Source organism: Cupressus sempervirens, chromosome 5, assembly GCF_028749045.1.
Source record: "Cupressus sempervirens isolate cs-2001-9-10 chromosome 5, ASM2874904v1, whole genome shotgun sequence".
NCBI lineage: Eukaryota > Viridiplantae > Streptophyta > Pinopsida > Cupressales > Cupressaceae > Cupressus > Cupressus sempervirens.
The window spans coordinates 201,763,505-201,780,518 of NC_143122.1; the positions used below are offsets into that span (position 1 = coordinate 201,763,505).

The 17,014-nt window shown below is 35.6% G+C and overlaps 1 protein-coding gene across 1 annotated transcript in view; it reads left to right on the forward strand.

Moving 5' to 3' along the window:
* LOC149555110 (actin T1-like protein) overlaps nt 1-9,882 on the forward strand; it is a 46,333-nt gene extending 36,451 nt beyond the window's left edge. Inside the window, exons 2-3 of the mRNA XM_089829118.1 lie at nt 9,320-9,398; nt 9,563-9,882. Coding sequence (XP_089685244.1) covers nt 9,320-9,398; nt 9,563-9,631 — 148 coding nt within the window. The 3' untranslated portion in view covers nt 9,632-9,882. The remainder of the gene's footprint in view (nt 1-9,319; nt 9,399-9,562) is intronic.
* The last annotated feature ends 7,132 nt before the right edge of the window (nt 9,883-17,014 follow it).

The window sequence follows — 17,014 nt, forward strand, 5'->3', positions numbered from 1 at the left end:
GCCCTTGGTTTGTTTTTCTCTTGGGTACTTCCCTTTGGTACTTAGCTCTTTGGTGTTTCCCTTGGGTACATGCCCTCAAGTATTTGCCCTCAGGTACTTCCCTTGGGTACCACCCTTGAATACTTTGCCCTCAGTTACTTCCCTTGGGTACTTTTCCCTCATGTATTTGCCCTCGGGCATTTCCCTTGGGTACTCTTTGCTCTTAGGTATATGGCCTTTGGTATTGTCTTGTAAATGAGTGTTGGTACATCATAGTGGCACATGATGTGTTGTGGAAATTCAGGTATTGCGTAGTTTGGTACTATTTATGTGTGTTTTATGACCCATCGAACAATAGAACAAAATAACAAAATATGTTATCCTTTCTTGAATAAAGTCTCGTGTATGCTAAGATTACAATAAGATCATACGATACCTCCAAGGTTCCTTCAATGTTAATTCTTGAGTGTGGATAAGCTGGATGGTTGATGTGATTTATTGATGACCAAAAGGGTCCTTACACCTATTTATTCAGATTCATTTCAAGTCATACTGGATGTGGGAGCTGCTCAAAGGTTTGCAATGAAGTACTTTTTGGAGTTTCACAAAATATGCAGAAATAAAATAGGATAGGGTTTAGGAGTTCTATTCTAATCCTAATGGCAGTGATGACAACAGATATTACCTTGGTGGGTAAATTCCCTAACTTACCAAACTCTACTTCGCCACGTTATACTACAACTACACATGAATTGGTGCAATCTTTAAGGGTTATGCAAGAGATTTTCATACCACCACATCCGTCATAAAGAACAATGTACATGAATGATAAAAGTTAAACATATGCATGAAAGGTGTTCAGGCTAACTTTGCACTATGATTTGGAATCATTGAAATGTCAAAAGTATGAACCAACAAAATTCATCAAGACACCATCATTTTCTCCATTGCAATCACAATACTTTGATTAAACTAAACTTATTCTAAATGAGGGAATTTAAGAGAACGAGCAATCACCAAGACACGTCAAGTATTCACCAAGCTTCAATGAAAACTCTACTATCTCAGTTTCAGTAAATTCTCCTTTACAAATGAGAAGTGAGGCATTTATATAGGTCCTCGATTACAACAGGTGGCCCAGATGAAAATAATAATTGATGGCCCAAACCATGCCACATCAACCCTAATAAGGGTTAGGGCAAATGAAATATACTTATATTAATGCAATAAGAATTCCACTTCTGTAGTGGGTAATAAATGCCCACTACGCATGCTTGTTTGTGAAGGGAGTGGGGTGCAATAAATGAGCACCAAGCACACAACGATTTAAATCACTAAAATGTCAAGAGTATAAACCAAAGGAATTCATCAAGACACCATCTTCTCCATTGTAATCACAATACTTTGACTAAACTAAACTTAATCTAAATGAGGGAATTTAAGAGGACAAGCAAGCACCAAGACACGTCAAGTATTCACCAAGCTTTAATGAAAACTCTATTAGCTCAGTAGCTCATACCAACAATCTCAGAAAACCCTCTTTGACAAATTAGAAGTGAGGCCTTTATATAGGTCCTTGATTGCAATAGGTGGCTTGGATGAAAACAATAACCGATGGCCCAAATTGTGCCACATCAACCCTAACTAGGGAAAGAGAAAATAAAAGGAATCTATACTAATGCAATAAGGAATCCACTACTATAGTGGGTAATAAATTCCCACTACACATGGTGATTTGGGAAGGTAGTGGGGCACAATAAATGACCACTAAGCACACACCCACTATGCAATAAATGCATCTAGAAGACATGGAACCTATCCAACACCATCTTCAATTCTTCTATGGAATGCTTGGTGCCGATTCTTCCTTGAATTCCATAACCACAATTGCTCTTTTTGGCTTTCCTAAACTTCCCTTCGAATCTAGTAAATGTTTTCTGAGTGGTGTGCATGGTATTCGAGAAGATGGAGAAGTTCTCAAAATCATCTCTTTTGAAAACATTTAGATGAAAGAACTTCTCCAACACGACTTTCAAATTGTCCATTGTCATTTCATCCTCTACCAAGCTCTGTGACAACAAGGATGCAACTATATTGGACCCCCTTTGCTTGATGTTGTCAACAACATTTTTTCATCGAGCGAATTCCTTGGTGAAGCTGTCAAACATTTCCTTGGTTGTAAGCACTACATTGTACCATTGAAGGAAATCATAGACATCCCCTTCGTTGATAACTCCACCATCAATCAATGCTTGCTTTGGGGTCGCCATCAAATTTTGCATATCGGAAATCATTTCATCTTGGTAGATATGCCCATCTTCCCATGATTCGTCCATGCACTGGATCTTGGAGAGTACAACTAATGCCCTACTATGTACTTGCACCAATTCTTTCGCATGTTTGAAGGCTTCTTCTTGATTACTTTCAATCCAAACCTTTGCACCTTGAGCAGTTTTCTTCTTGTTGTCAATATCGTCTATTGCTTTAGCTGAAACACTCGTCATAGGGACAAATAATGGAACTCTCTCTCTTACTGGATGAGGCAAGTTAATGTATTGACACAAGGCTTTGATTTCTCTTTTCAGTTTCCAGTATCCTTCTTCCAACTTCAACCTATATTTTAAAGCTTGAGTGGAGTCATCAAATTCCTCTATGATTTGCTCACGGAGGCATGACCAAGACTGATTCCCGTGACATGGTACTCATCTGGAGTGATCTGGTCCTTACCCTTGTTAGCTTTAGGAGTTGCAATCTGCGAAATCTTGTACCCTGATTCTCCTTTGACGACCTTAGTGAACCTCTTTGCTTTCCCTTGCTCTTCGGATTGGTTGACTTGATCCAAAATTTCTTGCAATTCAATTGTGGGACCAACCTTCTTTTCTCGACAATTGAATTTTCTGTTTTAACTATTTTGGAATGGGTATGCTTTGGTCTCCCACCATCATCATAAATTGTCTTTCCTTTGGACCACTTGAATGTTGATCTCCTCTTACCCTCCTGGACCACCCATTGTCATTTCAAGAGCTGCAACCTCTATAGTTGGAGTTTCTTCTGCTGCAGGAACTTCTTTTTCTTTTGGACCAACCTCAGCCTCCATTTCTCGCTCCAAGATAGCAGCCATACTTTCCTCTGTAACCATATCTTGATCTTTTCCTTTCCCTTGTGCAGATTTGTCATAGGTATTTATACTCGGTATGTCATGTATTGGCCCCGCCAAATTTTCTTCTTGCTCAAATCTCCTTATGCCTGTCATCACTTCCTGCCTTTCAAATGTTTCTATCTCCTGGACACTGGGAGTGTGACTCAAAGAAGAGGGATCATTTCTAGATTTATGCTTCTATCGAGGCTCTTAGACGTCTGACCTAGTCCTCGGATGCTTTTCTTGAGCTACCTCTTTCCCTTTCTTACTTTCTACACCTGATGGAGTTTCCCTTTCGTCAATTCTCCCTCCAGATATTTTGCTTGGTTCATCCTTGTGTGGTCGGTGGCCTATTAGTCTATATGTAAATCCATTTGGTAGCACGACTAGTTTATTGAGTTTACGTTCAATCGAGCACTTTGTAAAATCCAAGATCAACTTTGATAGTAGGTGGAGATCTCTGACTTCCTTCCTTTGCCATTCACATGGATGAATGACATTCTTTAGAGGGAATCCCTTTTGCACTACATTTGGATCCTCCTCCATCAGATGAGGAACTTGGAATATGTTGCATGCTTTAACGATGCTTAAGGAGAGTCTGGCTTCGATAATAGGTTGAGATCTGTGACGACCTTCCTTTGTCATTCGCATGGATGAATTGCACTCTCTAGATGGAATCCCTTTCGCACTATATTTGGACCATCCTCCCTCTGATCGGGAACTTGGAATATGTGGCATGTTGTAACCATACTTAACAAAATTAGAAAAAGGATGCATTCAAGACTGTCATTAAGCATGGTTAGAACATGCATGCAACATATTCCAAGGATCAGATGGAGGAGGATCCAAATGTAGTGCAAAAGGGATTTCCCTTCAGAGAGTGTAATTCATCTATGTGAATGGCAAAGCAAGGAGGTCACAAATCTCAACCTACTATTGAAGCCAGTCTTTGGATTTTACAAAGTGGTGGATTGAATGTAAACTTGCTGAACTAGTTGTGCCAGCAAATGGATTTACATATAGATTAATTGGCCACCGACCACTTAGGCATAAACAACCAAGGCAAATATCTAAAGGGAGTATTGAAGAAAGGGGAACTCTATCAGAAGGTGTAGAAAGTAGGAAAGGGAAAGAGGCAACTCAAGAAAAGCATCCAAGGAGTAGGTTAGACATCCAAGAGCCTCAACAGAAGAAGCATAAATTTGGAAATGTTCTCTCTTCTCCGAGTCACACTCCCTGTCCAAGAGATAGAAACAGTTGAAAGGTGGAAGTGGCAACAAGCATAAGGAGATTTGAGTGAGAAGAAAATTTGCTGGGGCTAGTACATGACAGACTGAGTATAAATGCCTATGAAAAATCTGCGCAAGGGAAAGGGAGAGATCAAGATATGGTTACAGAGGAAAGTTTTGCTGCTATATTGGAGCAAGATATGATGGAGGTTGAGGCTGGTCTAGAAGAGGTAGAAGTTCCTGTAGCAGTGGAAGAGATTCCAATTATAGAGGTTGTAGCAGTGGAAGAGATTCTAATTATGGAAGAGATTTCAATGATCAATAGATTGTAGCAGTCAAGAGGACTGTGATTCATGAATATACCTTGTGACTACGTGATTTTTAATGGGCCTACCTCCTTGTGTACATCATGAGGAAGTGCCGACTTCCAAATGATGTCACTCATATTTGTAGAAGTTATTGAAAAGACGATCTTTTACTAGCTTAATTTTCTATTATGATCGATATCTTATGATGTCTATGCAGATCATGATTGATTATACTTTGCTTAGTGGATGTTTATATGGTAAGTATTATGAGAATGTGTGTGCACATACCTTATAAACATTTTTGAGTAGATGGTGAATGTTATTGATATTATGGAAGACCATTACACAGAATGCTCGGTGAATATCACACTTCTTGATGTTCTGGAAGGCCATTACTCAAAGAGTATTCGGTGAATATTGAATGTCGATATTCTGGGAGGTGAATAGTCATGATATCATATATGATATAAACACTTATTGAGTACTCAGTGGATATTAAATGTCGATATTCTAGTAGACCAAGACTCATGAAATCAAATGTGATATCAAATTTGGTGGATTTCTTATAATTAAATATATCCCTAATCTTGTTGACATGATATTACATTGAGGTAATACATGTGTTTATCCTCCCTAGCTAAGAGGGAGTGCTGATGTTTTATAGCTTTAGTTGGATAAAGTAAAAATATATATAATTATATATGAGATAACATACACACACACATATATATATATATATATATATATATATATATATATATAAAATTTATTGTCTAATTAACGAATAAACATGTCCCTTGAAGGGCCATGTCTCTTCGTGACTTATATTCATTATAGATATAAGAGAGAAAGCTGCCTTTGGAAAATATATAACTTGAAGGCAATATCATTACATTTGCAGCAATATCTGAATTTCAACACTTTTCTTTCCCCTGACCCTAATTAGGGCTGATGTGGCATGATCTGGGCTATCGGTTATTGTTCTCATCCAGGCCACCTCTTGTAATCAAGGACCTATATAAAGGCTTCATTTCTCATTTGTAAAGGAGGATTTTTTGAAATTGGTGCTATGAGCTACTGAGATAGTATAGTTTTCTTTGGAACTTGGTGAATACTTTCGTGTCTTGGTGCTTGCTTGTTCTCTTGAATTCCTTCATTTAGATTAAGTTTAGTTTAGTTAAAGTGTTGTTATTGCAATGGAGAAGATGATGGTGTCTTGATGAATTCCTTTGGTTCATACTTTTGATGTTTTAGTGATTCTAAATTGTTGTGCAAAGTTAGGCTGAACCCGTTTCATGCATATGTTTAACTTCTATCATTCATGTACATTGTTCTTTATGATATATGTGGTGGTACGAAAATCTCTCGCATAACCCTTGAAGATTTTACCAATTCACGTGTAGTTGTAGTATAACTTGGCGAAGCAGAGTTCGGTATTATGGAGTTTATCCACCAAGGTACTATCTGTTGTCATCACTGCCCTTAGGTTTAGAATAGAACTCTTAAACCGTATCCTATTTTATTTCTGCATATTTTGTGAAAATCCAAACAGTACTTCATTGCAAAAAATTTAAGTAGCTGCCACATCTAGTATGACTTGAAATGAATCTAAATAAATACATGTAAGGCCCCTTGTGATTGTCAGAAAATCACACCAACCACTGAGCTTATCCAGTCAAAAATTGTTGTTGAAGGAACCTTGGAGTCATTGTATGATCTTATTGCGATCTTAGCATACATGAGACTTTATTCAAGAGAGGATAAGATATTTCAGTATTTTGTTAACATGTTTGGTGGGTCATAAAACACACAACAACAGGTACATAACACTTCGTGCCATTTACTCCAACCCATAGAAGATATATTCCTTTTTCTAGTGGAAGTGGCTGGACTTATTGCACATGGTGTTCTTCATACCCGCTGTTCATCCTGTATGGGAATGCTTAGGTCATGAAATGAACTTTTGGAGTACGTTACAATCACGTGATAATTCCAGCACAAAAACAATCTGGATAATATTCAGTGCCAATGGTAAAGGTCAATTCAGGGGCTGTTTTAGGTTTATAGATGTGCATCCTCGGTAAAGGATTGCAGACTGTTGATACATCTTCAGTCTTTGGATGATGTGAGGTCAGAATTATTTATGTTTCTTTTCTTAGCAAGTTCCTATTGAAATTACTCTATTAAGCAGATGAATGTTTATATGAGTTGAAGGATTTTTGGTAGTTTCTTTTCAAACTGATGTGCACCTGAAAGTAGAGTAAAACCTTATAAAATTAAATACAGAAAATCTGCATCCTGCAACACTTGGAATACATTGAAACTGTTAATCAAAATTGTAAAACACTAAGAGAGAGTACAAAAGATCGTGGATTGAACTGGACTAATGATATTACAATGGTATTATATCTATGCATCTTGCCAGCCTGATGGTGTTGGGGAATCAATGTAGTATGAGCGAAAAACATGCTGGTCATTACTACCGTAAGGGCAAGAAGTTGAGGACAGGGCAATAGATACAAGCTTTGGAAGTGAGCATGAAGAGATGCACAGTTCCTCTGCTTGCCTATTAGGAGATTCTATGCATCATCCTTTCCGATAAGAATACTGGTGGGATAGAGGAGTAACTAACAATGTAGTTAGTGAAAATCTCGTAGTGAGATGAGAATATGACAAGAATTAGTCCTCTTTATTCATATATTCTCTCCAATACTTCCGGTCATTTAGTGGTGACACAACAGTTCGATCCTTATCCACTCAGTCTTGAATTGACTAGGTCACACTCTGTTACAGTTGAAAAATCTCTGCGTTAATCTTTCCTTAAAACTCCTTCATTATGAAGACATTCCCACTCTTAACGAGGACACAGCCGAAGACACAATCTGGATGAAAATAATTTGGACCTCTCCCATGTCAAAGAACCATAGTTCCCAGAATCTTAGAGTCCTGACGAGTTCCAAGTTGAGACACCCTAGCTAAGTTCTAGTGACCCATGACTCCCCTGAAACTCAGCTCAGGCAAAACTCCCTAGAAACCTTCCTGTAGAGTTTTTGCCAAGTCTGTGCTAAGTCCAGGTTTGGGAGCTATGCAAAGAAAAGTTCCATGACCTGCTTGATTGTCTTCATGCCTTTTCTTCATTCCCTGTGACCATGAGGACTTCAATCTCAAAATCTTTGCATTGTCAAATCACCTTATGCTACTTCAAAGAAAAGGCTCATGCCAAATATTAGTATTCTCATGGAGATAGTATGGAAAAAAGGGCGATCAACAAGAAGGGTTCCTTCCCAGCAAATCATGATTGATTGTTTTGCAATTTGGAACCCCCGTCACCTGTTGAAGTTGGAGGGAGAGCTTTCTCTTCAAAATCTTTGCAAGAAAGGCTTCACTGTCTCACCTCATAATCTTTGTTTGAATCAGAGGAATCTAGTGCAACACAGTCTCATCTCTTGCAAACAACCTTTTAGTAAAACTTATAATAGGCACAAAATCCATTTTGCTCTGAGACCATATCAGAGAATCACAAGATGCCTCAATTTTAAGAGTTGGCATTTATACTTGTACAGCATGATATTGTTGGAACTCATGATTTCCAGAAAAATAACAAGCTAATAACACCCACCATCCTAAGTAGTATAATAATGTACAACAAAGCCAACCAAAGATAAACAAATCAAACTAATTAGATATGTGACAGTGATGATAATGGCAACAGTTTTCTGAAGATATACAGTACAGTGTTTGTGTAATGTTATTCAGGTATCGTTCATTGATGACGATTGTTTTTTAAATAATTGAAGTCTGCATCTTTATTTTACCAAAAAACAAAATTCATGAACCAAAAATATACTAGTGTTGTTTGCCATGGCATGTGTTTCATGTTGTCTCTATAGGATTTATAAACATTTTTGCTTGCCATATAATCTGAAGTTACTGGGTGGAGTCCAGGGATGGATGCGGGTATGCGGATCTGGTATATGGATGTGATAGTTTTTTGGTTTGGATGCATTTGTGTACATTTAAATACATACACATATACATCTGTATTCTATATACAAAAAAGTTAAAGAAATATACAGAGTTGTAAAACTAAATCATTTGATTGTATGATACGATATTAAATGCCAAATAATAGATCAAAAATATGTGAATTAGCAATATCCGTAAATGCATATGCATCCAGACTGCAGGCGGCACATCCTGCAATGTAGCATATAGTACAGGGTTTAAAATTCTATATTATCTTAGCAAATGATTGTGGGTCATACTATGGTAATTTTTGGAATCCCTACGATATGGCATTTTAGTTCTCCACAGGAACCATGCTATGCAAATTAAAGCGAAGGACTGGAAATAAGAGCATGAACTCTGTTTCTTAATCTGAGTGCATAGTTTTAAAATGGGTTTCTTGTGAGGCCAAGTGATAGTTCTTACATGCTAGATATTGGTGGTGAAAGAGCTAACCTGCATGCCTGCTGTGGGGTAGTATGATGTTGATGTTGTAATATTGCGACAGTGACTCTAGTCTGTAAGGTTTAGGATCATGGTAATGTGTATTTAACAATTTACTCATATTCAATATTTTACATTGTAAATCATTGTATAGTCTTAGTAAATATGAATTGCTTGGATATCATAAAGATGACTTACTGGATATGTTGTTACAGTTGGCATGATTTGGCAATGGTGTGTGAAAATCAGCGACTTAAGCGTGCAAAAAAGAAGAGGGAACCTTACTATCCCTTGGTAAGTGTTCTATATACGATTCTTCTCATTATTTCTAAGGATTGCAAACTTCAATTAATAAATGAAGCTTGTCTTTGCATATGAAATAAGAATCTTGATTCGTCACATCATTAATTAATACGACACGCTGAATGACCGCTTACAGTGAGTTTGTTTGATTGCAGTGGAATCATATCAATAATAGGACACAACGGGAGGCTTACTATTACAATTGGCATACTTATTTCCCTTAAGTTTCAATCTAATTATAGTTTGCAGCTGAAACATAAGGACATTCGATGAATGTTGTGTTTCGATCAAGATGCTAACTTTCCCAAGATCCGCTTTTAAGTCATATACATACTCTACATATCGATGATGTTTGTATCCATAATTTTTTGAACTATCCAGCGAAAAATGTGGGTAGGCATCAACAAGTTCAGTGATCTGTAGCTAAATAATTTGGTAATAGATTGCATAAATAGTAAAAATATTCATGAATAAACTGGAACTGATTATAATTGCTCAATCTACTAGAATAATTCAAATAAACAGCATACATATACTTGCTAGAATGACAAAACACAACTTTTTGTGCAAAATACAGCTATGGATGAGATTGCTTTAAGTGTCAGAGGATTTGTGCTTGGTGATCCCTTGAATCCGATCAGTACTGAATATACTAGAATATTTCAAATAATCAGCAGACAAATACTCGCTAGAATGTCAAAAAACAACTTTTTGTACAAATTACAACTATGAATGAGATTGCCTAAAGTGTTAGATGATTTGTGCCCGGTGATCCCCTGATTCCGAGGGTTTTCCTTGAACTGGTAGTTTTTCTTCTCAAGCTGTAGGAGAAATCGTAGGAAAATTGGCTGTGACTTTGAATGCAATCTATCACTTAATTATAACAGCTGGAGGGCCCACTTCAGTGCCCAAAATTCAACAACCTAACCCCATAAAATAATATTTATTAATTCTGTCAAGCTCCTCAAATAACTTCCATGTTGTTATGAAAATAAACTTACGACTCCTCATAGATGGCCATTACTTTTTGCTACCATAATTAAATTTATTTATTCGTCTTTCTTTGGTGCAGAAAATAAGAATTGGGCTCACATAGGCCGATTTGACTAAAGGGGGACATTAACAAAATACTGTTGGCCAAGTAGAATGCTTGTGAACATGTTTGAAAAGCTCTAGCTACTGTTGAAAGTTTTTCATTATCCTTGTATTACAAAATAATTGGAAAATATTTGCTTGTTAATAATAGAGACCGAGAGGTTAATTTATACAAGAGACTAAACTGTGTTTCCTCAAGAAACAATTGTAAAGAATAGAAACATTCTCTTCTAGAAACATAAAACTAAGTATTAGAAATCTTCTAATATTTACAAAAGATTACAATAGATAACCATTAGATACCAAACAAAGATAATAGAAACTATCTTTTATTGTAATACCTTGTATGTATTTTGAAAGGTTCTTTTCTGCAAACTCAATAATTTCTCGGTTCTTGCATGTGATGTTCCAACTCATGGCCCCCATAATTAAATTTATTTAATTTTCATTATCTTTCATACAGAAAATAATGGTTGGGTTCACATAGGCCAATATAACTAAAAGGGGACATTACAACAGGTATAACATTGTCCTATGGTTAATGTTTGTGCATGTAAAGATTCTGCAACTTCTTTCTATCAGACTTTTAATACTTATTTCCTTGGTTGCTGATTCTTCTTACTGAGATCCGAATATAGATGAAATCTATATTTGTAAATTCTGATATTTGTATGCAACTGCAGGTAGAATAGTATAATAATCTCCTTAAGAAAACAGTCATAGATTTGAAGGACTTGAAGAACACTTAAAATTCCTTTTATCTCAGACACAAGAAGGAAGAATCGATAGTTTGATTTGATTTGATTTGGAGAATATATTAAATGCTGCTAAATAGTGAACAATGGTGCTTGTAGGAACAGACTGAACTTTTTGTGTTGTGTGTTCTACAAATCTGCATCATTATTCCCCTAAATATCTAAATCAAGGGATGTCGCCATCCAGGGGCATGTCACAATCCTTGGTTGGCTTTGACAACCCTTCTTATGGATCGACATCTTCAGAACAGGTTAGAATTAACACTAACACACTCTTGTATTAGTTTAGAATTCATTTTGTTCATGAAAAGTCGCCACCTAACATACTAAGGAGAGAGACATATAAAGCCATCAAGATATTTAGCATAAGAAGATTCAAGTGCGTCCTGCACTTCAGAATCTGTAGATTATCATGTTAATATTCAACACTTGCTCTTAACTTGATAATCATACAAAGAGATATTATATCTAGCAACATCAATATAGATTAATAAGCAAGAATTAATACTCTAGATCTGTCTAAATTTTCTTAGTATGTGGTATTATAGAACACATAATACACTATCATATTACTAAACTTGTGATATGACAAATCATTGCTACTAGTGATAAAGCACAAGTTGCGACTCATAGAAACTGGTATTTCTATATCACAACGAGATCTTGAGTTTGAGATCTACCAGACTACAGGATAAATTTGGAGAATACTAAGATTCTTCCTTTATCCAATTTGTGACCCATGAACATAACAATGTCAACATCACAATATGATCTAAAACTCATCTAGATCTTACAGTAAAATCTACTGTTTAGTATATTATCTAATAGATTGTCATTTATCATAATGTCTTTTATACAAGTGTTCATTATTTCAGAGATCGTCACCTCTTTAAATAATGATTACAAATGGTGGAGCCCATAACAATCAATAGGTTGACAAAAAATTATTTTATTAATAATCAAAAGAGTACAAATGGATTACAACTCAACCATACCAAGTGTCTTGAAATGTTCTATCTTCACTCTAGATAGAGGTTTGGTGAGTATGGCTGTTGTCTGCTTTGTAGTGCAAATGTATTTCAATTTTACAAAATTCATGTCTATGATATCTCTTACATAATGGTAAGCAATTTCAATATGCTTGGACTTGTAATGGAAAATTGGATTCACTGAGTGTTTGATGGAACTCTGATTATCACAATGAATAATCGTAAGATTCATGGCTTTCTCAAATAATCTTACAAGTAACTTTCTTAGCTAGATTGCTTCACGAGAGGCCATCGCTGTTGCAATGTATTCGTTTTATGTGGAGCTCTGCGCTATTGAAGATTTCTTTTTGCATATCCAAAATATCATAGCTAATCTTAAATTGAAACATCCTGATTGGCTTTTCGTGTTTTTAACACTTCCACCCCAATTTGAGTCAGTGAATCCATGCAAGTCTAAAGCAACTTTCTCATATTTGAGTCCATAATTAAGAGTGCCTTGTAAGTATCTCATAATGTGTTTAACTGCGACTAGGTGAATCTTTTTATGACTTAACACATCAATTGCATAACAAATATTTGGTCTTGTATTTACTAAGTACATAAGAGACCCAATCATCTGTCTGTAGAGAGTAGAATCTATGGATGGTGATTCTGCAGTTGCTTTCTTAAGTTTATGTAGATTAGTCTCCATAGGAGAAGACATAGGTTTGCAATTCCACATTCCAAATCTCTTTAAAATATCTGATGTATACTTTCCTTGATTTAGTATGATATTGTTAGAATTCTATTGTATTTTCAGTCCTAGGAAGTAATGAAAGGAGTCCCAAATCTTTCATCTCAAATTCTCTAGTTAGATTTTTCTTGCACTGATCCATGAGATGATCATCACTTGTAATTAGTAGATCATCGACATACAGTACTTGAATCACAATATCATTTTTATCTCTTTTATAATATAAATTTGGATCAACTTCATTTATGGAGAATCCTAAGCTGGTGAGATACTTATCAACTCTTTCATACTAGGCCTTGGGAGCCGGTTTAAGCCCATAGAGAGCTTTCTTGAGCCTGCAAATAAAAGCGTTAGGATCATGAGTTTCAAATTCTTCAGGTTGCTTCAGATATACTTCTTCTAAAATTTTTTCATTTAGGAATGTCGTTTTTACATCCATCTGATGTACCTTCCATCCCTTTGATGCGACAATTGCTAAGACTACTTTTATGAAGGTATATCTGGCAACAGGAACAAAGGTTTCTTCATAATCAATCCCTTTTTTTTAAGAAAATCCTCTGGCTACAAATCTGGCTTTATACTTCTCAATACTACCGTCAATAGCATGCTTTATTTTAAATATCCACTTGGAAGAAACAACATATTTTCCTTTAGGTCTTGGAACATTTTCCAAACATCATTTTTCATAATAGATTGGTATTCTTTTGTCATAGCTTCTTTCCAAGCTGAATGTTTAATAGCATCATAAAGATTGGTTGGCTTTATTTTGGATAAATCACTCATGTTTGCTGTATAACCAGAGAATCTTTTAGGTCTTTTTCTTTCTTTGACTGTTTCAACTGTTTTTAGGGCCCAAAGTGGTCTTTTCTTTGAATTTTCTTCAAGGTTCATATTTTGAATTTCATCTTCGATCTCTTCTAAGTTCTCCCTCTGGGATCTAGATTCACTATTTCTTTCGAAATTAGATAAAGGAGAAGGTTCATCAGAACTTATGGCTCTTTTGAATGCAAAATCTTCTTCAAAGATTACATATTTTCTAAGTTCAATAGTTTTCTGTCCAGGTATGAAAATTCTATATGCTTTAGAAATTTCACCATACCCTACAAAAATACCTTTCCTCCCAGAGGGTTCTAACTTGGTTCTCTTTTCTTTTGGAACATGGATATATATAGGACATCCAAAAATTCTAAGATGACTTATATTGGGTTTTACTTTAGTGAATACTACTTTAGGGGTTTTATCTTTAAGATAGGAGTGAGGGCTTCTGTTTTTGTAAGAAATGAATAATGTTGAGCAAGGAACGAGAAACAATCCAAGTAAGTTAAGTGTGAAACAATGTTACCATGAGATAAGCAACTCTAAGAGCATACACCAAGATGGTTCAACAATGGAGACAAGGATTTATAAGGGGAAAGCAAAGAAAACCCCTTGTGAGTTATTATGAATGAAGGCAAATGCCTAAAGAAGAGAGAGAGAGTGTTGGAGCAAAGGTAGCTCAATACAATAACATCAAGTGCTTAGAGTGGTGTGTAGTTGTGAAGAAAGAAGGAGGAGCATCTCTTATATAGAGATGAGAGAGGAGTTGCATTTGTAACTCCCATTTCTATGAATGCCACATTCATAATAGGTGTGTGCAAAGTGTCACAATCCTCTTAAGGAGGATAAACTAAATAAAGAAATAAACAAGAGTTGTCCTTACATGTGGAATAATGGACAAATAATGACATGTCCTCCACGTGTACAAGTGGACAAATTACATGTAGGGACCCTTGGAATATCCCAATTAAAATATATCCAAGGAAAGATTAACCTTTCTAACACCCCCCCTTAAGCTTGACTTGGGGAGTGTACTTCAACGGGTTGCAAACCCAAATTTTTACAATGGAACTGAAATCTCTCTTTAGAAAGTGGTTTGGTTAAGATATCAGCTACTTGATCTTCTCCTTTACAATAAAGAAGAATAATTTGATTGTCTTCAACTTGTTCTCGAATGAAGTGATGTTGAAGTGAAATATGTTTGGTGCGAGCATGATATACTGGATTCTTTGCCAAGGCAATAGCACTTTGATTGTCACAATGTATAGGTGTAGGTGATTGTTGAGGTAGACCAAAATCATCAAGAAGTCTTCGAATCCACAAAGCTTCTTTAGCTGCATTGGTACAACCTTTGTATTCAGCTTCCGTTGAGCATAGGGAAATAGAGTGTTCCTTTTTGCTTTTCCACGAAATTGGACCTGAACCAACAAAGAAAACATAACCACAAGTGGATTTCCCATCATTGGGATCTCCACCTAGTTCGGAATCAGTATAGCCATGTAAAATGAATTCAGAGTTTGGATCATAAAATAAGCCTATATTAATAGTTCCTTTAATATATCTTAAGATGCGTTTAGCAACTTTAAAATGAGTTTGTTGAGGTTTAGACATAAAACGAGACACTAAACCAACACTATAAGCAATATCAGGTCTAGTAAGAGTTAAATAATTTAAACTTCCTACTAATTGTCTATACAAAGTTTCATCAACAAAAGGAGTATTCATATCATTCATTAATTTAGTTCCTAATTCACATGGAATTGAAACATGGTTAGAGTCATTCATCTTAAATTTGTCTAAAAGATCATAAGCATACTTGCTTTGAGAAACAAATATACCATTAGGAGTTTGAAAAATTTGCATACCTAAGAAGTAATGTAAGATACCTAAGTCGGTCATTTGAAATTTTTGTTTAAGTTGGAATTTAATATCAGAAATCAAAATGTCTAAACTAGAAGTGAGAATTAAATCATCTACATAAACAATAACAATGATAATATCATCGGTAGTATGTTTAATAAACAAATTAGGATCATTTTTGCTTTTAGTAAAACCTTGAGAAATGAAGAAAGAATTAATTTGAGAATACCATTCTCTAGGTGATTGTTTAAGACCATAAATAGATTTGTTCAATTTGCAAACTAGATTTTCACTACCTTTCTTAACAAATCCAGGAGGTTGAGCCATATAGATTTCTTCATGTAACTCACCATTTAAAAAAGCACTTTTAACATCCATTTGATGAATGGGCCAATTTAGTTTAGAGGCTAAAGCAAGAACTAATTTGATAGTAGGCATTTTAGCAACAGGTGCAAAGGTTTCATTATAGTCTAAGCCTTCAATTTGGGAAAAGCCTCTAGCAACTAGTCTAGCTTTAAATTTACTAATTTCATTATTAGTATTCAATTTTGTTTTATATAACCATTTACATGAAACTAGGTTTTTGCCAGGAGGTAATGTGACTAAATCCCAAGTGTGATTAGCAAGTAACGAATCATATTCCTCTTGCATGGCTTTCTGCCAATGAGGTTGAGAGTTAGCTTGATCAAAAGACTTAGGATCGTTAGAATTCATAATAGTAGTCATCAAAGCATAATTACAATAATTAATCCTTCTATGTTTAATTCCACCAGATTTAGAAATATAATCATCAGCTTCATTGATGAGATTTTGAGCCCATTTAGGTTTACGTTTAGTTGTAATGGAATTATCACTAGAGGAAGAATGATGAGTAAGAACGGTATCATTAGTATCTATTTGAGTATCATGAGATGTAGGAGTAGAAATAACCTGTGGTACTTGATTAAAAGAAAGAGTAGGGTTAAGAGAGGGAGGTTGGTCCTCCACTAGCACAATTTTAGTGCCACTGAATTCTTCATCCGTTGTAGTAGAGCAATCATGAACTCCAGTTTCTGCAATACACACATCTCTAGCAACTTGAACTTTGTTAGTAGTGGAATCATAAACTCGATAACCCTTAGTGTGTTCATCATAGCGAACAAACATATAAGGAGATGACTTAGCATCTAATTTATGCTTTTTCTGTTTAGGCGTATGGACATAAGCAGTAGAACCAAATATCCGTAAATGATGTAAATTTGGTTTCCTACCAGACCAAGCCTCTTCTGGAGTGATAGCTTTGAGAGCTTTGGTAGGAGTCCGATTAAGAATATAAGTTGCACAAAACATGGCTTCAACCCAAAATTTATAATGCAAATT